Source organism: Chiloscyllium plagiosum, unplaced genomic scaffold, assembly GCF_037043375.1.
Source record: "Chiloscyllium plagiosum isolate Xiang-an unplaced genomic scaffold, Cpla_swu_hap1 HiC_scaffold_35, whole genome shotgun sequence".
Lineage (NCBI taxonomy): Eukaryota > Metazoa > Chordata > Chondrichthyes > Orectolobiformes > Hemiscylliidae > Chiloscyllium > Chiloscyllium plagiosum.
Genome location: NW_028270173.1, coordinates 29,875,621 through 29,902,785, shown reverse-complemented (window position 1 = coordinate 29,902,785; position 27,165 = coordinate 29,875,621). Strand labels below are relative to the sequence as shown.

The following is a 27,165-nucleotide window of genomic DNA, read 5'->3' as shown; positions in this document are numbered from 1 at the left end:
CTCTCCCACCACAGGGAAAACACTTTGTCTATTTATCCTATCCATGATTTTATAAACTTCTATAAGGTCATTCCTCAGCCTCTGATGCTTCAGGCAAAACAGCCCTAGCCTGTTCAACCTCTGCCTATAGCTCAAATCCCCCAACCCTAGCAACATGTTTGTAAATCTTTTCTGAACTCTTTCAAATTTCACAACATCGTTCCGCTAGGAAGGAGACCAGAATTGCCCACAAAATTCCAAACGTGGCCTGACGTCCTGTTCAGCCGCAACATGACCTCCAAACTCCGTTAAACAATACTCTGACTAAAAGAGGAAAGCATTCCAAATGCCTTCTTCACTATCCTATCTACCTGCGTCTCCACTTTCAAGGAGCTATAAACCTGCACTCCAAGATCGCTTTGTTCAGCAACACTCCCAAGGACCTTACTATTAAGTGTATAAGTCCTGCTAAGATTTGCTTTTTCAAAATGCAACACCTCACATTTACATAAATTAAACTCCATCTGCCACTCCTCAGCCTATTGGCCCATCTGATCAAGATCCTGTTGTACTCTGAGGCAACCTTCGTCGCTGTCCACGAAAGTTCCAATTTTGGTATCAACTATATCTCCGATGTTCACATCCAAATCATTTAAATAAAGGACGAAAAGCAGTGGACTCAGCACCAATCCTTGTGGTACTCCACTGATCACAGGCCTCCAGTCTGAAAAGCAATCCTCCACCACCACCCTGTCTTCTACCTTCGAGCCAGTTCTGTATCCAAATGGCTAGTTCTTTCTCTCTTGCATGAAACCTTGCTAACCAGCCTCCTATAGGGAACCTTGTCGAACACCTTACTGAAGCCTATATAGCTCACGTCTACCGTTTTGCCCTCATCAATCCTCTTTGTTACTTCTTCAGAAAATTCAATCAAGTTCATGAGACATCCCAAATTAATCTAGTCCCATTTGCCAGTATTTGTCCCAAATCTCTCTAAACCCTTCTTATTCATAAATCCATCCAGATACCTTTTAAATGTTGCAAGTGTACCAGCCTCTATCACTTCTGGCAGCTCATTCCATACATGCACCACCCTCTGTAAGAAAAAGTTGCCCCTTTTAAGTTCTTCCCCTCTCACCTTAAACCTATGCTCTGTAGTTTTGGGCTCCCCTACCTTGGGGAAAAGACCTGATGAAGGGCGCATGCCCGAGATGTCGATTTGCCTGCTCTTCGGATGCTACCTGACCTGCTGTGCTTTTCCAGCTCTGGACTCTGATCCCCAGCATCTGCAATCCTCACTTTCTCCTGGGGAAATTCACCCTATCCATGAGCCTCACGATTTTATAGACGTCAATAAAGCCACCCCTCAGCCTCCAACTCTGGAAAACAGCCCCAGTCTATTCAGCCCCTCCCTGTGGCTCAAACCCTCCAACCCTGGCCACATCCTTTTCTGAACCCTTTCAAGCTTCTCAACAACCTTCCTAGAGCAATGAGACCAGAATTGAACGCATTATGGTGGAAGTGTTCCATATCTCCTTGCTATCGGAAAGATGTTGTAAAACCTGAAAGGGTTCAGAAAAGATTTACAAGGATGTTGTCAGGGTTGGAGGATCTGAACTACAGGGAGAGGCTGGACATGCTGGGGCTGTTTTCCCTGGAGTGTCGGAGGCTGAGGGGTAACCTTATAGAGGTTTACAAAATTATGAGGGGCATGGATAGGGTAAATAGGCAAAGTTTTTCCCTGGGGTCGGGGAGTCCAGAACTCGAGGACATAGGTTTAGTGTGCGAGGGGAAAGACATAAAAGAGACCTAAGGGGCAACGTTAGGAATGAGCTGCCAGAGGAAGTGGTGGAGGCTGGTACAATTGCAACATTTAAGAGGCATCTGGATGGGTATATGAATAGGAAGGATTTAGAGGGATATGGGCCGGGTGCTGGCAGGTGGGACTAGATTGGGTTGGGATATCTGGTCGGCATGGACAGGTTGGACCTAAGGGTCTGTTTCCATGCTGTACATCTCTATGACTCTTTTAGGTACAAGCATGGACAGTGCAGATTAATGCATGTGCAAGAAGTAAGGTGCTGTCCATCAGGAAGGGGCGGGGTTAAGGACTGCCAATCAGAGAAGGGCATGGGGCCACTCACAGGGAGGCGTCTACATTCAGGAGAAGGGGGAAGCATCCAACAAGAGACTGCGGATCAAAGGAGAGGAATGCACAGAGGGGAATGGGAGCCCTACGAGCAGCAGAGGGACCGACACCGGATGAAAGTGCTCCGGGTCCAAGCACAGGGCAACACTGAGTAAATCATGCCCCGCGCACGCGCAGTCGGTCCAGGGCGAGGTTAGGTGGAGCCACCACCATCCAGCGGAGTGACGTATGGGGGGCGGGGCCTTCAACTCGCCGCCGCCGCAAGGGGAAAGGAGGCGCGATGCGCCTGCGCGGCATGTCCTTCGGGAGGGACGGAACCAGGTCCTGCGGCTGCGCGGTAGGCGGAATGGGCGGGGCTGCTTGGAGTCCAAGAGGTGGGGCGTCGCTCATGGCGTGCGGCTGCGCAGTGAGCGGGTTGGTCTGGGCCGGTTGGGGAGACGGGGAAGGGGCGGGGCTCACGACGTGCGGCTGCGCAGTGAGCGGGATTGTCAGGGCTGGTGGTGAAGACAGGGGAAAGAGGCGGGGCTCACGACGAGCGACTGAGCAGTGAAGCGGGGTGGCCGGGCTCTGGCCGGGCAACAGGGAAAGGGGCTGGGTTCACGACGTGCGGCTGCGCAGTGAGCGGGTGGGTCGGGCCTCGCGGTGAGGGGAGAGGGGGCGGGGCTGACGCCGGGCGGCTGCGCATTAAGGGAGATGGTGCCGGCTTGACGTGACTGGGAAGGGGAGGGGTGGGGCTAACGACGGGCGGCTGCGCAGTGACCGAGATGGGCGCGTGTGGCAGGGATGGGGGCGGAGCTCGCGGCTGCGCGGAGAGCGGGATGCTCCTGGCCGGCGGTGAGACGGGGACGTGAGGGACGGGGGGACGTGAGGGACGGGGGGACGTGAGGGACGGGGGGACGTGAGGGACGGGGGGACGTGAGGGACGGGGGGACGTGAGGGACGGGGGGACGTGAGGGACGGGGGGGCGGGGCTCACGACGGGCGGCTGCGCAGTGGTGCTGGTCCCGTGCTCGACGTCACGCAGTTGCGCAGTGGGGCGGCTCACGCGCAGTCGGGCATGCGTCCTGCGGGCGGAGCAGTCGCTGTCGCTGTCGGAGGAGGCGTTGCCGTCGAGGCCGCAGCGGGGTCTCCTCTCGGGTGGTAGCGGGCCTTGCACTTCATTGCCAGAGGCCAGCCGGAGGCGGAGGGCTGGGGAGGGGGTTTGAGAGGATCTTTGCGGGGAGTCGCGGGTATACGGCCCGGCTCCAGGAGGGTCAGGGTCGGGGTCGGGGGGTGTACCCCGCCTGGCGCACCATGCCGCGGAAAAAACCTTTCAGCGTAAAACAGAAGAAGAAACAGCTGCAGGAGCGGCGGGAGAGGAAACGGCAAGGTGAGTGATAACTGCATTGGCCGTAACTCACAGTGAGGGTGAGTGATCCACTCACTGACGGGGCGATATAGACCATAACACAGTGAGAGTGAGTGATCCACTCACTGACGGGGCGATATTGACCATAACACAGTGAGAGTGAGTGATCCACTCACTGACGGGGCGGTATTGACCATAACACCGTGAGAGTGAGTGATCCACTCACTGACGGGGCGATATTGACCATAACACAGTGAGAGTGAGTGATCCACTCACTGACGGGGCGGTATAGACCATAACACCGTGAGAGTGAGTGATCCACTCACTGACGGGGCGATATTGACCATAACACAGTGAGAGTGAGTGATCCACTCACTGACCGGGCGATATTGACCATAACACAGTGAGAGTGAGTGATCCACTCACTGACGGGGCGATATTGACCATAACGGAGTGAGAGTGAGTGATCCACTCACTGACGGAGCGATATTGACCATATCACAGTGAGAGTGAGTGATCCACTCACTGATGGGGCGATATTGACCATAACACAGTGAGAGTGAGTGATCCACTCACTGACGGGGCGATATTGACCATAACACAGTGAGAGTGAGTGATCCACTCACTGACGGGGCGATATTGACCATTACACGGTGAGAGTGAGTGATCCACTCACTGACGGGGCGATATTGACCATTACACGGTGAGAGTGAGTGATCCACTCACTGACGGGGCGGTATTGACCATAACACAGTGAGAGTGAGTGATCCACTCACTGACGGGGCGGTATTGACCATAACACAGTGAGAGTGAGTGATCCACTCACTGACGGGGCGATATTGACCATTACACGGTGAGAGTGAGTGATCCACTCACTGACCGGGCGATATTGACCATAACACAGTGAGAGTGAGTGATCCACTCACTGACGGGGCGATATTGACCATAACGGAGTGAGAGTGAGTGATCCACTCACTGACGGAGCGATATTGACCATATCACAGTGAGAGTGAGTGATCCACTCACTGATGGGGCGATATTGACCATAACACAGTGAGAGTGAGTGATCCACTCACTGACGGGGCGATATTGACCATAACACAGTGAGAGTGAGTGATCCACTCACTGACGGGGCGATATTGACCATTACACGGTGAGAGTGAGTGATCCACTCACTGACGGGGCGGTATTGACCATAACACAGTGAGAGTGAGTGATCCACTCACTGACGGGGCGATATTGACCATAACACTGTGAGAGTGAGTGATCCACTCACTGACGGGGCGATATTGACCATTACACGGTGAGAGTGAGTGATCCACTCACTGACCGGGCGATATTGACCATAACACAGTGAGAGTGAGTGATCCACTCACTGACAGGGCGGTATTGACCATTACACAGTGAGAGTGAGTGATCCACTCACTGACGGGACGATATTGACCGTAACAGAGTGAGAGTGAGTGATCCACTCACTGACGGGGCGGTATAGACCATAACAGAGTGAGAGTGAGTGATCCACTCACTGACGGGGCGGTATAGACCATAACACCGTGAGAGTGAGTGATCCACTCACTGACGGAGCGATATTGACCATAACACAGTGAGAGTGAGTGATCCACTCACTGACGGGGCGATATTGACCATTACACGGTGAGAGTGAGTGATCCACTCACTGACCGGGCGATATTGACCATAACACAGTGAGAGTGAGTGATCCAATCACTGATGGGGCGATATTGACCATAACACAGTGAGAGTGAGTGATCCACTCACTGACGGGGCGATATTGACCATAACACAGTGAGAGTGAGTGATCCACTCACTGACGGGGCGATATTGACCATAACACAGTGAGAGTGAGTGATCCACTCACTGACGGGGCGGTATTGACCATAACACAGTGAGAGTGGGTGATCCACTAACTGACAGGGCGATATTGACCATAACACAGTGAGAGTGGGTGATCCACTCAGTGACGGGGCGGTATAGACCATAACACAGTGAGAGTGAGTGATCCACTCACTGACGGGGCGATATTGACCATAACACAGTGAGAGTGAGTGATCCACTCACTGACGGGGCAGTATTGACCATATCACGGTGAGAGTGAGTGATCCACTCACTGACGGGGCAATATTGACCATAACACAGTGAGAGTGAGTGATCCACTCACTGACGGAGCGATATTGACAATAACACAGTGAGAGTGAGTGATCCACTCACTGACAGGGCGGTATTGACCATTACACAGTGAGAGTGAGTGATCCACTCACTGACGGGGCGATATTGACCGTAACAGAGTGAGAGTGAGTGATCCACTCACTGACGGGGCGGTATAGACCATAACAGAGTGAGAGTGAGTGATCCACTCACTGACGGGGCGGTATAGACCATAACACCGTGAGAGTGAGTGATCCACTCACTGACGGAGCGATATTGACCATAACACAGTGAGAGTGAGTGATCCACTCACTGACGGGGCGATATTGACCATAACAGTGTGAGAGTGAGTGATCCACTCACTGACGGGGCGATATTGACCATTACACGGTGAGAGTGAGTGATCCACTCACTGACGGGGCGGTATTGACCATAACACAGTGAGAGTGAGTGATCCACTCACTGACGGGGCGATATTGACCATTACACGGTGAGAGTGAGTGATCCACTCACTGACGGGGCGGTATTGACCATAACACAGTGAGAGTGAGTGATCCACTCACTGACGGGGCGATATTGACCATAACACAGTGAGAATGAGTGATCCACTCACTGACGGGGCGATATTGACCATTACACGGTGAGAGTGAGTGATCCACTCACTGACCGGGCGATATTGACCATAACACAGTGAGAGTGAGTGATCCACTCACTGACAGGGCGGTATTGACCATTACACAGTGAGAGTGAGTGATCCACTCACTGACGGGGCGATATTGACCGTAACAGAGTGAGAGTGAGTGATCCACTCACCGACGGGGCGGTATAGACCATAACAGAGTGAGAGTGAGTGATCCACTCACTGACGGGGCGGTATAGACCATAACACCGTGAGAGTGAGTGATCCACTCACTGACGGAGCGATATTGACCATAACACAGTGAGAGTGAGTGATCCACTCACTGACGGGGCGATATTGACCATAACAGTGTGAGAGTGAGTGATCCACTCACTGACGGGGCGGTATTGACCATAACACAGTGAGAGTGGGTGATCCACTCACTGACGGGGCGATATTGACCATAACACAGTGAGAGTGAGTGATCCACTCACTGACGGGGCGGTATTGACCATAACACAGTGAGAGTGAGTGATCCACTCACTGACGGGGCGATATTGACCATAACGCAGTGAGAGTGAGTGATCCACTCACTGACGGGGCGATATTGACCATAACACAGTGAGAGTGAGTGATCCACTCACTGACGGGGCGATATTGACCATAACAGAGTGAGAGTGAGTGATCCACTCACTGACGGGGCGGTATAGACCATAACAGAGTGAGTGATCCACTCACTGACGGGGCGGTATTGACCATTACACAGTGAGAGTGAGTGATCCACTCACTGACGGGGCGGGATAGACCATAACACAGTGAGAGTGAGTGATCCACTCACTGACGGGGCAGTATTGACCATATCACGGTGAGAGTGAGTGATCCACTCACTGACGGGGCAGTATTGACCATATCACGGTGAGAGTGAGTGATCCACTCACTGACGGGGCAATATTGACCATAACACAGTGAGAGTGAGTGATCCACTCACTGACGGAGCGATATTGACAATAACACAGTGAGAGTGGGTGATCCACTCACTGACGGGGCGGTATAGACCATAACACAGTGAGAGTGGGTGATCCACTCACTGACGGGGCGGTATAGACCATAACAGAGTGAGAGTGAGTGATCCACTCACTGACGGGGCGATATTGACCATAACAGAGTGAGAGTGAGTGATCCACTCACTGACGGGGCGATATTGACCATAACACAGTGAGAGTGAGTGATCCACTCACTGACGGAGCGATATTGACAATAACACAGTGAGAGTGGGTGATCCACTCACTGACGGGGCGATATTGACCATAACACAGTGAGAGTGAGTGATCCACTCACTGACGGAGCGATATTGACAATAACACAGTGAGAGTGGGTGATCCACTCACTGACGGGGCGGTATTGACCATAACACAGTGAGAGTGAGTGATCCACTCACTGACGGGGCGATATTGACCATAACACAGTGAGAGTGAGTGATCCACTCACTGACGGGGCGGTATTGACCATAACACAGTGAGAGTGAGTGATCCACTCACTGACGGGGCGGTATAGACCATAACACAGTGAGAGTGAGTGATCCACACACTGACGGGGCGATATTGACCATAACAGAGTGAGAGTGAGTGATCCACTCACTGACGGGGCGGTATTGACCATAACACAGTGAGAGTGAGTGATCCACTCACTGACGGGGCGATATTGACCATAACACAGTGAGAGTGAGTGATCCACTCACTGACGGGGTGATATTGACCATAACACAGTGAGAGTGAGTGATCCACTCACTGACGGGGCGATATTGACCATAACACAGTGAGAGTGAGTGATCCACTCACTGACGGGGCGATATTGACCATAACACAGTGAGAGTGAGTGATCCACTCACTGACGGGGCGATATTGACCATAACACAGTGAGAGTGAGTGATCCACTCACTGACGGGGCGATATTGACCATAACACAGTGAGAGTGAGTGATCCACTCACTGACGGGGCGATATTGACCATATCACAGTGAGAGTGAGTGATCCACTCACTGATGGGGCGATATTGACCATAACACAGTGAGAGTGAGTGATCCACTCACTGACGGGGAGGTATTGACCATAACACAGTGAGAGTGAGTTATCCACTCACTGACGGGGCGATATTGACCATAACACCGTGAGAGTGGGTGATCCACTCACTGACGGGGCGATATTGACCATAACAGAGTGAGAGTGAGTGAACCACTCACTGACGGGGCGATATTGACCATAACACAGTGAGAGTGGGTGATCCACTCACTGACGGGGCGATATTGACCATAACACAGTGAGAGTGAGTGATCCACTCACTGACGGAGCGATATTGACCAGAACACCGTGAGAGTGAGTGATCCACTCACTGACGGGGCGGTATTGACCATAACACAGTGAGAGTGAGTGATCCACTCACTGACGGGGCGATATTGACCATAACACAGTGAGAGTGAGTGATCCACTCACTGACGGGGCGGTATTGACCATAACACAGTGAGAGTGAGTGATCCACTCACTGACGGGGCGGTATTGACCATAACACAGTGAGAGTGAGTGATCCACTCACTGACGGGGCGATACTGACCATAACACAGTGAGAGTGAGTGATCCACTCACTGACGGGGCGATATTGACAATAACACAGTGAGAGTGATTGATCCACTCACTGACGGGGCGGTATTCACCATAACAGAGTGAGAGTGAGTGAACCACTCACTGACGGGGCGATATTGACCATAACACAGTGAGAGTGGGTGATCCACTCACTGACGGGGCTATATTGACCATAACACAGTGAGAGTGGGTGATCCACTCACTGACGGGGCGATATTGACCATAACACAGTGAGAGTGAGTGATCCACTCACTGACGGGGCGATATTGACCGTAACAGAGTGAGAGTGAGTGATCCACTCACTGACGGGGCGATATTGACCATAACACAGTGAGAGTGGGTGATCCACTCACTGACGGGGCGGTATAGACCATAACAGAGTGAGAGTGAGTGATCCACTCACCGACGGGGCGATATTGACCATAACACCGTGAGAGTGGGTGATCCACTCACTGACGGGGCGATATTGACCATAACAGAGTGAGAGTGGGTGATCCACTCACTGACGGGGCGATATTGACCATAACACCGTGAGAGTGGGTGATCCACTCACTGACTGGGCGATATTGACCATAACACAGTGAGAGTGAGTGATCCACTCACTGACGGGGCGATATTGACCATAACACAGTGAGAGTGAGTGATCCACTCACTGACGGGGCGGTATAGACCATAACACAGTGAGAGTGAGTGATCCACTCACTGACGGGGCGATATTGACCATAACACAGTGAGAGTGAGTGATCCACTCACTGACGGGGCGGTATTCACCATAACACAGTGAGAGTGAGTGATCCACTCACTGACGGGGCGATATTGACCATAACACAGTGAGAGTGGGTGATCCACTCACTGACGGGGCGATATTGACCATAACACAGTGAGAGTGAGTGATCCACTCACTGACGGGGCGATATTGACCATAACACAGTGAGAGTGAGTGATCTACTCACTGACTGGGCGATATTGACCGTAACAGAGTGAGAGTGAGTGAACCACTCACTGACGGGGAGATATTGACCATAACACAGTGAGAGTGGGTGATCCACTCACTGACGGGGCGATATTGACCATAACACAGTGAGAGTGGGTGATCCACTCACTGACGGGGCGGTATAGACCATAACACAGTGAGAGTGAGTGATCCACTCACTGACGGGGCGATATTGACCATAACACAGTGAGAGTGAGTGATCCACTCACTGACGGGGCGGTATTCACCATAACAGAGTGAGAGTGAGTGAACCACTCACTGACGGGGCGATATTGACCATAACACAGTGAGAGTGAGTGATCCACTCACTGACGGGGCGATATTGACCGTAACAGAGTGAGAGTGAGTGATCCACTCACTGACGGGGCGATATTGACCATAACACAGTGAGAGTGAGTGATCCACTCACTGACGGGGCGATATTGACCATAACACAGCGAGAGTGAGTGATCCACTCACTGACGGGGCGATATTGACCATTACACTGTGAGAGTGAGTGATCCACTCACTGACGGGGCGATATTGACCATATCACAGTGAGAGTGAGTGATCCACTCACTGACGGGTCGATATTGACCATAACACAGTGAGAGTGAGTGATCCACTCACTGACGGGGCGGTATCGACCATAACAGAGTGAGAGTGAGTGATCCACTCACTGACGGGGCGATATTGACCAACACAGTGAGAGTGGGTGATCCACTCACTGACGGGGCGATATTAACCATAACATAGTGAGAGTGAGTGATCCACTCACTGACGGGGCGATATTGACCATAACACCGTGAGAGTGAGTGATCCACTCACTGACGGGGCGATATTGACCATAACAGAGTGAGAGTGAGTGAACCACTCACTGACGGGGCGATATTGACCATAACACAGTGAGAGTGGGTGATCCACTCACTGACGGGGCGATATTGACCATAACACAGTGAGAGTGAGTGATCCACTCACTGACGGGGCGGTATAGACCATAACACAGTGAGAGTGAGTGATCCACTCACTGACGGGGCGATATTGACCATAACACCGTGAGAGTGGGTGATCCACTCACTGACGGGGCGATATTGACCATAACACAGTGAGAGTGGGTGATCCACTCACTGACGGGGCGATATTGACCATAACACCGTGAGAGTGGGTGATCCACTCACTGACGGGGCGATATTGACCATAACACAGTGAGAGTGAGTGATCCACTCACTGACGGGGCGGTATTGACCATTACACAGTGAGAGTGAGTGATCCACGCACTGACGGGGCGGTATAGACCATAACACAGTGAGAGTGAGTGATCCACTCACTGACGGGGCGATATTGACCATAACACAGTGAGAGTGAGTGATCCACTCACTGACGGGGCAGTATAGACCATAACACAGTGAGAGTGAGTGATCCACTCACTGACGGGGCGATATTGACCATTACACAGTGAGAGTGAGTGATCCACTCACTGACGGGGCGATATTGACCATATCACAGTGAGAGTGAGTGATCCACTCACTGACGGGGCGATATTAACCATACATAGTGAGAGTGAGTGATCCACTCACTGACGGGGCGATATTGACCATAACACCGTGAGAGTGAGTGATCCACTCACTGACGGGGCGGTATTGACCATAACACAGTGAGAGTGAGTGAACCACACACTGACGGGGCGATATTGACCATAACACAGTGAGAGTGAGTGATCCACTCACTGACGGGGCGGTATAGACCATAACACCGTGAGAGTGGGTGATCCACTCACTGACGGGGCGATATTGACCATAACACAGTGAGAGTGAGTGATCCACTCACTAACGGGGCGGTATTGACCATTACACAGTGAGAGTGAGTGATCCACTCACTGACGGGGCGATATTGACCATATCACAGTGAGAGTGAGTGATCCACTCACTGACGGGGCGATATTGACCATAACACAGTGAGAGTGAGTGATCCACGCACTGACGGGGCGGTATAGACCATAACACAGTGAGAGTGAGTGATCCACTCACTGACGGGGCGATATTGACCATAACAGAGTGAGAGTGAGTGATCCACTCACTGACGGGGCGATATTGACTATAACACCGTGAGAGTGGGTGATCCACTCACTGACGGGGCGATATTGACCATAACACAGTGAGAGTGGGTGATCCACTCACTGACGGGGCGATATTGACCATAACACCGTGAGAGTGGGTGATCCACTCACTGACGGGGCGATATTGACCATAACACAGTGAGAGTGAGTGATCCACTCACTAACGGGGCGGTATTGACCATTACACAGTGAGAGTGAGTGATCCACGCACTGACGGGGCGGTATAGACCATAACACAGTGAGAGTGAGTGATCCACTCACTGACGGGGCGATATTGACCATAACACAGTGAGAGTGAGTGATCCACTCACTGACGGGGCAGTATAGACCGTAACACAGTGAGAGTGAGTGATCCACTCACTGACGGGGCGATATTAACCATAACACAGTGAGAGTGAGTGATCCACTCACTGACGGGGCAGTATAGACCATAACACAGTGAGAGTGAGTGATCCACTCACTGACGGGGCGATATTGACCATAACAGAGTGAGGCTGAGAGATCCACTCACTGACGGGGCGATATTGACCATAACACGGTGAGAGTGAGTGATCCACTCACTGACGGGGCGATATTGACAATAACACAGTGAGAGTGAGTGATCCACTCACTGACGGGGCGGTATTGACCATAACACAGTGAGAGTGAGTGAACCACTCACTGACGGGGCGGTATTGACCATAACACAGTGAGAGTAGGTGATCCACTGACTGACGGGCGGTATTGACCATTACACAGCGAGAGTGGGTGATCCACTCACTGACGGGGCGATATTGACCATAACACAGTGAGAGTGAGTGATCCACTCACTGACGGGGCGATATTGACCAACACAGTGAGAGTGAGTGATCCACTCACTAACGGGGCGATATTGACCATAACACAGTGAGAGTGGGTGATCCACTCACTGACGGGGCGATATTGACCGTAACACAGTGAGAGTGGGTGATCCACTCACTGACGGGGCGATATTGACCATAACACAGCGAGAGTGAGTGAGCCACTCACTGACGGGGCGATATTGACCATAACAGTGTGAGAGTGGGTGATCCACTCACTGACGGGGCGATATTGACCATAACACAGTGAGAGTGGGTGATCCACTCACTGACGGGGCGATATTGACCGTAACACAGTGAGAGTGGGTGATCCACTCACTGACGGGGCGATATTGACCATAACACAGCGAGAGTGAGTGAGCCACTCACTGACGGGGCGATATTGACCATAACACAGTGAGAGTGAGTAACCACTCACTGACGGGGCGATATTGACCATAACACAGCGAGAGTGAGTGATCCACTCACTGACGGGGCGGTATAGACCATAACACAGCGAGAGTGAGTGATCCACTCACTGACGGGGCGATATTGACCATAACACAGTGAGAGTGAGTGATCCACTCACTGACAGGGCGATATTGACAATAACACAGTGAGAGTGATTGATCCACTCACTGACGGGGCGGTATTGACAATAACAGAGTGAGAGTGAGTGATCCACTCACTGACGGGGCGGTATTGACCATAACACAGTGAGAGTGAGTGAACCACTCACTGACGGGGCGGTATTGACCATAACACAGTGAGAGTACGTGATCCACTCACTGACGGGCGGTATTGACCATAACACAGTGAGAGTGGGTGATCCACTCACTGACGGGGCGATATTGACCATAACACAGTGAGAGTGGGTGATCCACTCACTGACGGGGCGATATTGACCGTAACACAGTGAGAGTGGGTGATCCACTCACTGACGGGGCGATATTGACCGTAACAGAGTGAGAGTGAGTGATCCACTCACTGACGGGGCGATATTGACCATAACACAGTGAGAGTGGGTGATCCACTCACTGACGGGTCGATATTGACCATAACACAGTGAGAGTGAGTGATCCACTCACTGACGGGGCGATATTGACCATAACACCGTGAGAGTGGGTGATCCACTCACTGACGGGGCGATATTGACCATAACACAGTGAGAGTGGGTGATCCACTCACTGACGGGGCGATATTGACCATAACACAGTGAGAGTGAGTGATCCACTCACTAACGGGGCGGTATTGACCATAACACAGTGAGAGTGAGTGATCCACGCACTGACGGGGCGGTATAGACCATAACACAGTGAGAGTGGGTGATCCACTCACTGACGGGGCGATATTGACCGTAACAGAGTGAGAGTGAGTGATCCACTCACTGACGGGGCGATATTGACCATAACACAGTGAGAGTGAGTGATCCACTCACTGACGGGGCGGTATCGATCATAACAGAGTGAGAGTGGGTGATCCACTCACTGACGGGGCGATATTGACCAACACAGTGAGAGTGGGTGATCCACTCACTGACGGGGCGATATTAACCATAACATAGTGAGAGTGAGTGATCCACTCACTGACGGGGCGATTTGACCATAACACCGTGAGAGTGGGTGATCCACTCACTGACGGGGCGATATTGACCATAACAGAGTGAGAGTGAGTGAACCACTCACTGACGGGGCGATATTGACCATAACACAGTGAGAGTGGGTGATCCACTCACTGACGGGGCGATATTGACCATAACACAGTGAGAGTGAGTGATCCACTCACTGACGGGGCGGTATAGACCATAACACCGTGAGAGTGGGTGATCCACTCACTGACGGGGCGATATTGACCGTAACAGAGTGAGAGTGAGTGATCCACTCACTGACGGGGCGATATTGACCATAACACAGTGAGAGTGAGTGATCCACTCACTGACGGGGCGATATTGACCATAACACAGCGAGAGTGAGTGATCCACTCACTGACGGGGCGATATTGACCGTAACACAGTGAGAGTGGGTGATCCACTCACTGACGGGGCGATATTGACCATAACACAGCGAGAGTGAGTGAGCCACTCACTGACGGGGCGATATTGACCATAACACAGTGAGAGTGAGTAACCACTCACTGACGGGGCGATATTGACCATAACACAGCGAGAGTGAGTGATCCACTCACTGACGGGGCGGTATAGACCATAACACAGCGAGAGTGAGTGATCCACTCACTGACGGGGCGATATTGACCATAACACAGTGAGAGTGAGTGATCCACTCACTGACAGGGCGATATTGACAATAACACAGTGAGAGTGATTGATCCACTCACTGACGGGGCGGTATTGACAATAACAGAGTGAGAGTGAGTGAACCACTCACTGACGGGGCGGTATTGACCATAACACAGTGAGAGTACGTGATCTACTCACTGACTGGGCGATATTGACCATAACACAGTGAGAGTGAGTGATCCACTCACTGACGGGGCGATATTGACCATAACATAGTGAGAGTGAGTGATCCACTCACTGACGGGGCGATATTGACCATAACACAGTGAGAATGAGTGATCCACTCACTGACGGGGCGGTATAGACCATAACACAGTGAGAGTGAGTGATCCACTCACTGACGGGGCGATATTAACCATAACACAGTGAGAGTGAGTGATCCACTCACTGACGGGGCGATATTGACCATAACACAGTGAGAGTGAGTGATCCACTCACTGACGGGGCGATATTGACCGTAACAGAGTGAGAGTGAGTGATCCACTCACTGACGGGGCGATATTGACCATAACACAGTGAGAGTGAGTGATCCACTCACTGACGGGGCGGTATCGATCATAACAGAGTGAGAGTGGGTGATCCACTCACTGACGGGGCGATATTGACCAACACAGTGAGAGTGGGTGATCCACTCACTGACGGGGCGATATTAACCATAACATAGTGAGAGTGAGTGATCCACTCACTGACGGGGCGATTTGACCATAACACCGTGAGAGTGGGTGATCCACTCACTGACGGGGCGATATTGACCATAACAGAGTGAGAGTGAGTGAACCACTCACTGACGGGGCGATATTGACCATAACACAGTGAGAGTGGGTGATCCACTCACTGACGGGGCGATATTGACCATAACACAGTGAGAGTGAGTGATCCACTCACTGACGGGGCGGTATAGACCATAACACCGTGAGAGTGGGTGATCCACTCACTGACGGGGCGATATTGACCGTAACAGAGTGAGAGTGAGTGATCCACTCACTGACGGGGCGATATTGACCATAACACAGTGAGAGTGAGTGATCCACTCACTGACGGGGCGATATTGACCATAACACAGCGAGAGTGAGTGATCCACTCACTGACGGGGCGATATTGACCATTACACTGTGAGAGTGAGTGATCCACTCACTGACGGGGCGGTATCGACCATAACAGAGTGAGAGTGAGTGATCCACTCACTGACGGGGCGATATTGACCAACACAGTGAGAGTGGGTGATCCACTCACTGACGGGGCGATATTAACCATAACATAGTGAGAGTGAGTGATCCACTCACTGACGGGGCGATATTGACCATAACACCGTGAGAGTGGGTGATCCACTCACTGACGGGGCGATATTGACCATAACAGAGTGAGAGTGAGTGATCCACTCACTGACGGGGCGATATTGACCATAACAGAGTGAGAGTGAGTGATCTACTCACTGACTGGGCGATATTGACCATAACACAGTGAGAGTGAGTGATCCACTCACTGACGGGGCGATATTGACCATAACATAGTGAGAGTGAGTGATCCACTCACTGACGGGGCGATATTGACCATAACACAGTGAGAATGAGTGATCCACTCACTGACGGGGCGGTATAGACCATAACACAGTGAGAGTGAGTGATCCACTCACTGACGGGGCGATATTAACCATAACACAGTGAGAGTGAGTGATCCACTCACTGACGGGGCGATATTGACCATAACACAGTGAGAGTGAGTGATCCACTCACTGACGGGGCGGTATTGACCATAACACAGTGAGAGTGGGTGATCCACTCACTGACGGGGCGATATTAACCATAACATAGTGAGAGTGAGTGATCCACTCACTGACGGGGCGATATTGACCATAACACCGTGAGAGTGGGTGATCCACTCACTGACGGGGCGATATTGACCATAACAGAGTGAGAGTGAGTGATCCACTCACTGACGGGGCGATATTGACCATAACAGAGTGAGAGTGAGTGATCTACTCACTGACTGGGCGATATTGACCATAACACAGTGAGAGTGAGTGATCCACTCACTGACGGGGCGATATTGACCATAACATAGTGAGAGTGAGTGATCCACTCACTGACGGGGCGATATTGACCATAACACAGTGAGAATGAGTGATCCACTCACTGACGGGGCGGTATAGACCATAACACAGTGAGAGTGAGTGATCCACTCACTGACGGGGCGATATTAACCATAACACAGTGAGAGTGAGTGATCCACTCACTGACGGGGCGATATTGACCATAACACAGTGAGAGTGAGTGATCCACTCACTGACGGAGCGATATTGACCATAACTCAGTGAGAGTGAGTGATCCACTCACTGACGGGGCGGTATTGACCATAACACAGTGAGAGTGAGTGAACCACTCACTGACGGGGCGATATTGACCATAACACAGTGAGAGTGGGTGATCCACTCACTGACGGGGCGATATTGACCATAACACAGTGAGAGTGGGTGATCCACTCACTGACGGGGCGATATTGACCATAACACAGTGAGAGTGAGTGATCCACTCACTGACGGGGCGATATTGACCATAACACAGTGAGAGTGAGTGATCCACTCACTGACGGGGCGGTATAGACCATAACACAGTGAGAGTGAGTGATCCACTCACTGACGGGGCGATATTAACCATAACACAGTGAGAGTGAGTGATCCACTCACTGACGGGGCGATATTGACCATAACACAGTGAGAGTGAGTGATCCACTCACTGACGGAGCAATATTGACCATAACTCAGTGAGAGTGGGTGATCCACTCACTGACGGGGCGATATTGACCATAACAGAGTGAGAGTGAGTGAACCACTCACTGACGGGGCGATATTGACCATAACACAGTGAGAGTGGGTGATCCACTCACTGACGGGGCGATATTGACCATAACACAGTGAGAGTGAGTGATCCACTCACTGACGGGGCGGTATAGACCATAACACCGTGAGAGTGGGTGATCCACTCACTGACGGGGCGATATTGACCATAACACAGTGAGAGTGAGTGATCCACTCACTAACGGGGCGGTATTGACCATTACACAGTGAGAGTGAGTGATCCACGCACTGACGGGGCGGTATAGACCATAACACAGTGAGAGTGAGTGATCCACTCACTGACGGGGCGATATTGACCATAACAGAGTGAGAGTGAGTGATCCACTCACTGACGGGGCGATATTGACCATAACACCGTGAGAGTGGGTGATCCACTCACTGACGGGGCGATATTGACCATAACACAGTGAGAGTGGGTGATCCACTCACTGACGGGGCGATATTGACCATAACACCGTGAGAGTGGGTGATCCACTCACTGACGGGGCGATATTGACCATAACACAGTGAGAGTGAGTGATCCACTCACTAACAGGGCGGTATTGACCATTACACAGTGAGAGTGAGTGATCCACGCACTGACGGGGCGATATTGACCATAACACAGTGAGAGTGGGTGATCCACTCACTGACGGGGCGATATTGACCATAACACAGTTAGAGTGAGTGATCCACTCACTGAGGGGGCGGTATTGACCATAACACAGTGAGAGTGAGTGATCCACTCACTGACGGGGCGATATTGACCATAACACAGTGAGAGTGAGTGATCCACTCACTGACGGGGCGATATTGACCATAACACAGTGAGAGTGAGTGATCCACTCACTGACGGGCGATATTGACCATAACACAGTGAGAGTGAGTGATCCACTCACTGACGGGGCAGTATAGACCGTAACACAGTGAGAGTGAGTGATCCACTCACTGACGGGGCGATATTGACCATAACACAGTGAGAGTGAGTGATCCACTCACTGACAGGGCGATATTGACAATAACACAGTGAGAGTGATTGATCCACTCACTGACGGGGCGGTATTGACCATAACACAGTGAGAGTGAGTGAACCACTCACTGACGGGGCGGTATTGACCATAACACAGTGAGAGTAGGTGATCCACTCACTGACGGGCGGTATTGACCATAACACAGTGAGAGTTGGTGATCCACTCACTGACGGGGCGATATTGACCATAACACAGTGAGAGTGGGTGATCCACTCACTGACGGGGCGATATTGACCGTAACACAGTGAGAGTGGGTGATCCACTCACTGACGGGGCGATATTGACCATAACACAGTGAGAGTGAGTGATCCACTCACTGACGGGGCGATATTGACCATAACACAGCGAGAGTGAGTGATCCACTCACTGACGGGGCGATATTGACCATTACACTGTGAGAGTGAGTGATCCACTCACTGACGGGGCGATATTGACCATATCACAGTGAGAGTGAGTGATCCACTCACTGACGGGTCGATATTGACCATAACACAGTGAGAGTGAGTGATCCACTCACTGACGGGGCGGTATCGACCATAACAGAGTGAGAGTGAGTGATCCACTCACTGACGGGGCGATATTGACCAACACAGTGAGAGTGGGTGATCCACTCACTGACGGGGCGATATTAACCATAACATAGTGAGAGTGAGTGATCCACTCACTGACGGGGCGATATTGACCATAACACCGTGAGAGTGGGTGATCCACTCACTGACCCGGCGATATTGACCATAACAGAGTGAGAGTGAGTGATCTACTCACTGACTGGGCGATATTGACCATAACACAGTGAGAGTGAGTGATCCACTCACTGACGGGGCGATATTGACCATAACATAGTGAGAGTGAGTGATCCACTCACTGACGGGGCGATATTGACCATAACACAGTGAGAATGAGTGATCCACTCACTGACGGGGCGGTATAGACCATAACACAGTGAGAGTGAGTGATCCACTCACTGACGGGGCGATATTGACCATAACACAGTGAGAGTGAGTGATCCACTCACTGACGGGGCGATATTGACCATAACACAGCGAGAGTGAGTGATCCACTCACTGACGGGGCGATATTGACCATTACACTGTGAGAGTGAGTGATCCACTCACTGACGGGGCGATATTGACCATATCACAGTGAGAGTGAGTGATCCACTCACTGACGGGTCGATATTGACCATAACACAGTGAGAGTGAGTGATCCACTCACTGACGGGGCGGTATCGACCATAACAGAGTGAGAGTGAGTGATCCACTCACTGACGGGGCGATATTGACCAACACAGTGAGAGTGGGTGATCCACTCACTGACGGGGCGATATTAACCATAACATAGTGAGAGTGAGTGATCCACTCACTGACGGGGCGATATTGACCATAACACCGTGAGAGTGGGTGATCCACTCACTGACGGGGCGATATTGACCATAACAGAGTGAGAGTGAGTGATCCACTCACTGACGGGGCGATATTGACCATAACAGAGTGAGAGTGAGTGATCTACTCACTGACTGGGCGATATTGACCATAACACAGTGAGAGTGAGTGATCCACTCACTGACGGGGCGATATTGACCATAACATAGTGAGAGTGAGTGATCCACTCACTGACGGGGCGATATTGACCATAACACAGTGAGAATGAGTGATCCACTCACTGACGGGGCGGTATAGACCATAACACAGTGAGAGTGAGTGATCCACTCACTGACGGGGCGATATTAACCATAACACAGTGAGAGTGAGTGATCCACTCACTGACGGGGCGATATTGACCATAACAGAGTGAGAGTGAGTGATCCACTCACTGACGGAGCGATATTGACCATAACTCAGTGAGAGTGAGTGATCCACTCACTGACGGGGCGGTATTGACCATAACACAGTGAGAGTGAGTGAACCACTCACTGACGGGGCGGTATTGACCATAACACAGTGAGAGTGAGTGATCCACTCACTGACGGGGCGGTATTGACCATAACACAGTGAGAGTGGGTGATCCACTCACTGACGGGGCGATATTGACCATAACACAGTGAGAGTGAGTGATCCACTCACTGACGGGGCGATATTGACCATAACACAGTGAGAGTGAGTGATCCACTCACTGACGGGGCGGTATAGACCATAACACAGTGAGAGTGAGTGATCCACTCACTGGGGGCGATATTAACCATAACACAGTGAGAGTGAGTGATCCACTCACTGACGGGGCGATATTGACCATAACACAGTGAGAGTGAGTGATCCACTCACTGACGGAGCAATATTGACCATAACTCAGTGAGAGTGGGTGATCCACTCACTGACGGGGCGATATTGACCATAACAGAGTGAGAGTGAGTGAACCACTCACTGACGGGGCGATATTGACCATAACACAGTGAGAGTGGGTGATCCACTCACTGACGGGGCGATATTGACCATAACACAGTGAGAGTGAGTGATCCACTCACTGACGGGGCGGTATAGACCATAACACCGTGAGAGTGGGTGATCCACTCACTGACGGGGCGATATTGACCATAACACAGTGAGAGTGAGTGATCCACTCACTAACGGGGCGGTATTGACCATTACACAGTGAGAGTGAGTGATCCACGCACTGACGGGGCGGTATAGACCATAACAGAGTGAGAGTGAGTGATCCACTCACTGACGGGGCGATATTGACCATAACAGAGTGAGAGTGAGTGATCCACTCACTGACGGGGCGATATTGACCATAACACCGTGAGAGTGGGTGATCCACTCACTGACGGGGCGATATTGACCATAACACAGTGAGAGTGGGTGATCCACTCACTGACGGGGCGATATTGACCATAACACCGTGAGAGTGGGTGATCCACTCACTGACGGGGCGATATTGACCATAACACAGTGAGAGTGAGTGATCCACTCACTAACGGGGCGGTATTGACCATTACACAGTGAGAGTGAGTGATCCACGCACTGACGGGGCGGTATAGACCATAACACAGTGAGAGTGAGTGATCCACTCACTGACGGGGCGATATTGACCATAACACAGTGAGAGTGAGTGATCCACTCACTGACGGGGCAGTATAGACCGTAACACAGTGAGAGTGAGTGATCCACTCACTGACGGGGCGATATTGACCATAACACAGTGAGAGTGAGTGATCCACTCACTGACGGGGCGGTATCGATCATAACACAGTGAGAGTGAGTGATCCACTCACTGACGGGGCGATATTGGCCATAACATAGTGAGAGTGAGTGATCCACTCACTGACGGGGCGATATTGACCATAACACAGTGAGAGTGAGTGATCCACTCACTGACGGGGCGGTATAGACCATAACACAGTGAGAGTGAGTGATCCACTCACTGACGGGGCGGTATAGACCATAACACAGTGAGAGTGAGTGATCCACTCACTGACGGGGCGATATTAACCATAACACAGTGAGAGTGAGTGATCCACTCACTGACGGGGCGATATTGACCATAACACAGTGAGAGTGAGTGATCCACTCACTGACGGAGCGATATTAACCATAACACCGTGAGAGTGGGTGATCCACTCACTGACGGGGCGATATTGACCATAACAGAGTGAGAGTGAGTGATCCACTCACTGACGGGGCGATATTGACCATAACAGAGTGAGAGTGAGTGATCTACTCACTGACTGGGCGATATTGACCATAACACAGTGAGAGTGAGTGATCCACTCACTGACGGGGCGATATTGACCATAACAGAGTGAGAGTGAGTGATCCACTCACTGACGGGGCGATATTGACCAGAACAGAGTGAGAGTGAGTGATCCACGCACTGACGGGACGATATTGACCATAACACAGTGAGGAGAAAGTGAGGACTGCAGATGCTGGAGATCAGAGCTGAAAATGTGTTGCTGGGAAAGCGCACCATGTCAGGCAGCATCCAAGGAACAGGAGAATCGACGTTTCGGGAATAAGCCCTTCTTCAGGGCTTGTAGATGATGTTCGTTCAGAATTTGGCCCCACAGTTGTATAGAGTGTGTAGGGGTTGAGAGCGGATGTGTACAGGGTGGTGCAGTTGTCTGTCTTCGTCGATTACGGTGTGTGGGTCAGGAAGCGGAGGATCCAGGTGCAGAGTACGAAGTTTTGATCTCCGTCTGGAGAGGATAATGATGTTGAAGGCAGAGCTGTAGTCAGTGAGCAGGAGTCTGACGTAGCTGTCGTTGTTCAGATGTTTTAGGGATGAGTGTAGGCCGAGTGAAATGACATCCGCTGTGGACCTGAGTTGAGACTAGAGTTGATGTGGGCCATGACTGGCCTCTTGAAGCACTTCATGATTATGGATGTCAGGAGTGAGTGATCCACTCACTAATGGGGAATATTGAACCCTCATGTACATTGAGAGTGAGTGACCCCTGATGGGGAATATTGGTCATAATGTACAGTGAGAGTGAGTGATCCGCTTGGGAATTGTTGGAGGGGTTTGGACAAATTGAGTCTTCAGTCTGAGTGGGTCATAACAAGACAGTCTTTATTCAAACTTGCACCAACACCTCAGGCCTCAGAGTCCAGCTTCAAGACACCCTGCTGTTTATAAACTGAAGACAACATATTTGTCCATATTCACATCACAATATTTACATCAAGGACAGTAGTGGGAGACTGTGTATTGAGTCGGAAGAGATAAGTGAGGTCTTGAATGAGTACTTTTCTTCAGTGTGAGAGAGGAGAGTGTGAAATGGACTGGTAAGCTAGAGGAGATACTTGTTAGTAAGGAAGATGTGTTGGACATTTTGAATAACTTGAGGATAGACAAGTCCCCCAGGCCTGACGGGATATATCCTAGGATTATGTGGGAAGCAAGAGAGGAAATTTCAGAGCCGTTGGTAATGATCTTTTTGTCTTCACTGTCAACAGGGGTGGTACCAGGGGACTGGAGAGGGGCGAATGTTGTGCCCCTGTTCAAAAAAGGGAATAGAAATAACCCCGGGAATTACAGGCCAGTTAGTCTTACTTCAGTGGTAGGCAAAGTAATGGAAATGGTACTGAGGGATAGGATTTATGAGTATCTGGAAAGACATGGCTTGATTAGGGACAGCCAGCACGGATTTGTGAAGGGTAGGTCTTACCTTACAAGTCTTATTGAATTCTTTGAGTAGGTGACCAAGCATGTGCATGAGGGTAGTGCAGTGGATGTAGTGTACATGGATTTTAGTAAGGCATTTGATAAGGTTCCCCATGGTAGGCTTATGCGGAAAGTCAGGAGGCATGGGATAGAGGGAAATTTAACCAGTTGGATAGAAAACTGGCTAACCGGTCGAAGTCAGAGAGTGGTGATAGATGGTAAATATTCAGCCTGGAGCCCATTTACAAGTGGAGTTCCGCAGGGATCAGTTCTGGGTCCTCTGCTGTTTGTAATTTTTATTAATGACTTGGATGAGGGAGTCGAAGGGTGGGTCAGTAAATTTGCAGATGATACGAAGATTGGTGGAGTTGTGGATAGTGAGGAGGGCTGTTGTCGGCTGCAAAGGGACTTAGATATGATGCAAAGCTGGGCTGAGGAGTGGCAGATGGAGTTCAACCCTGTCAAGTGTGAGGTTGTCCATTTTGGAAGGATAAATAAAAATGCGGAATACAGGGTTAACGGTAGGGTTCTTAGTAAGGTGGAGGGGCAGAGGGATCTTGGGGTCTATGTTCAGAGGTCTTTGAAAGTTGCCATTCAGGTGGATAGAGCTTGTAAGAAGACCTATGGTGTATTAGCGTTCATTAGCAGAGGGATTGAATTCAAGAGTCGTGAAGTGATGTTACAGCTGTGCAGGACTTTGGTTAGGCCACATTTGGAGTACTGTGTGCAGTTCTGGTCGCCTCACTTTAGGAAAGATGTGGAAGTTTTGGAGAGGGTGCAGAGAAGATTTACCAGGATGTTGCCTGGAATGGAGAATAGGTCGTACGAGGATAGGTTGAGCGTGCTAGGCCTTTTCTCGTTGGAACGGAGAAGGATGAGGGGTGACTTGATAGAGGTTTATAAGATGATCAGAGGAATAGATAGAGTAGACAGTCAGAAACTTTTTCCCCGGGTACAACAGAGTGTTACAAGGTGAAGGGTGGAAGGTATAGGGGAGATGTAAGGGGTAGGTTCTTTACCCAGAGAGTGGTGGGGGCATGGAATGCGCTGTCTGTGGGAGTGGCAGAGTCAGAATCATTGGCGAACTTTAAGTGGCAATTGGATAGATACATGGATGGGTGCTTAAGCTAGGACAAATGTTCGGCACAACAGCGTGGGCCGAAGGGCCTGTTCTATGCTGTATTGTTCTATGTTCTAACACAAGTAACAGCTGCTCCCTCGGTTAACTGCTCATTGTTCCCCGTTATGGTCATGCAGTTAAACTACCTGAACGGCACTAACTGTTTCCTTGTGAGGACATATCTTAGCAAACTGCGTGCCTGAGCTGCTTACTGTCTCCCATACACTAGACTCCATGGCATTATATATTCTACAGTACTCCAATCCTGTACCCATCTACCCTTCTTCAGGAACATTGCATTAATATGCAGTGAGAGTGAGTTGGGAAATACTGACCATAATGTACAGTGTGAAAAGCTCATTGCCGAATATAAACTATTACACACCAGCATGGGCGAGTGACTATCCAGGGTATAGACCATAATAGGAGAAAGTGAGGGCTGCAGATGCTGGAGATCAGAGCTGAAAATGTGTTGCTGGTAAAGCGCAGCAGGTCAGGAGAATCGACGTTTCAGGCATAAGCCCTTCTTCAGGACTATAATATTAAATATATAATCTATTACCTAACGCTACTCTCTTACAAAGGGGATGCAGTAGCATTGTGGTCATGTCACTGGGCAATTAATCGAGAATTCCAGGTTAACGATCTAGAGTTCAAATCCCACTGTGACTGATGACAAATATGAATTTAATAAAATTTCATATTAAAAAGCTAATAGTGACTATGTGAACACCATTCGGTACCCTTTAGAGAAGGAAATCTACCTTTACCTGGGTCTGACGTACATATGTCTGCAGACCCACACCAGTGTGGCATAGCCACAAATTAAAGAACAAAATCTTTCTGGTCTCATGCACACGTGGCTTGGCCTCTTTCTTGTCTGACAATACTCCCATTAAGAGGCTTTCAAGGTGTCGAGACAGGGTAAATGGTGTCAACTGTTGAGCTCAGGTTTGAAATGATTGCCAAATCAAGCAAAAGTGATATGAGAGAAAAAACCTTTTAACCAAGTGAGTAATTAGTTTTGTGGACAGCGGTGCTGAGAGTGTGGTAAAGGCGTGTTAAGTTAATGCAGTCAAATGGGTTAGATTGTTACCTCAAAGGGGAGAACGAACGGGGTGAAGGTTGGATAACGGCAGTAAATGGATCAGTCACTTGAGAAAGTCAGCGCAGACCTGCTGAGTCAAGTGGTCTCCTGTGATGATGTAATCCTGAAATTTTGTAAATGCACTGTTTAGTGGAGAGTTGAAAGCGTAGCTTGGTTTCCCCCGTTGAATCGGCGTATCCTGGTGACACCGTGAGCATGTATGATGACAAAGTGATGACACCCAGGGCCATCTGTTTCAGGTTTCACGGACGGCGTGAGGTCGAGCTCTCACAGCCGGAGCGGGAGCCATGACCGTCACGAGGAGCAGACGGATACCTCGGACAGTGAATCCTTCACCTTACAAGTGCGCAAAATCAACCAGCAGCCGGCTCTGTGGAAATCGGGAGAGCAAGGATATGACCCAAACAGGTGAGGGTGCGGGGGTAGGAGCGATGGGCACTTGACTCACTCTTGTTCGGGGTGGTATTCAGACTTCAGTGAAATGTTTGCCCAGAAACCCTCATACTTAGTGTGTCAGAGCTACAGAAATGCAGTCAGTTGAGCCTGGAAATACCATTAATTTGACAATCCATTCACAGCATTTGACCCACGCTGAGATTTAACGTGCCTCCCACTCTCTCTTTTCTCTCTCTCTCTACCGACATGTCATTCTGTTTCCTTAATAAGATATGGAGAAAGTAGGCACTGTACAGATTAGGCAGCATCTGTGGCAAGATAGGAACAGTTAACGTTTCAGATTCACTGATTACAGGGAATGGCCATTGTCCCAAAATATTATCTCTCTCTTCACTGATTTGCTGAGTGTTTCTCATGGATTCTGTATGATTTAATGCTCGACACTTTTGCACCAGTACAGTATTAAACTTGGTGCTCAC

General features: G+C 50.6%; 1 protein-coding gene across 1 annotated transcript in view; it reads left to right on the top strand.

Moving 5' to 3' along the window:
* Nucleotides 1–3,237: 3,237 nt before the first annotated feature.
* Nucleotides 3,238–27,165, top strand: part of gnl1 (G protein nucleolar 1) — a 52,579-nt gene continuing 28,651 nt past the window's right edge. The window contains exons 1-2 of the mRNA XM_087979447.1: nucleotides 3,238–3,496; nucleotides 26,530–26,698. Of these exons, the coding sequence (XP_087835573.1) occupies nucleotides 3,421–3,496; nucleotides 26,530–26,698 (245 nt within the window). The 5' untranslated portion in view covers nucleotides 3,238–3,420. The remainder of the gene's footprint in view (nucleotides 3,497–26,529; nucleotides 26,699–27,165) is intronic.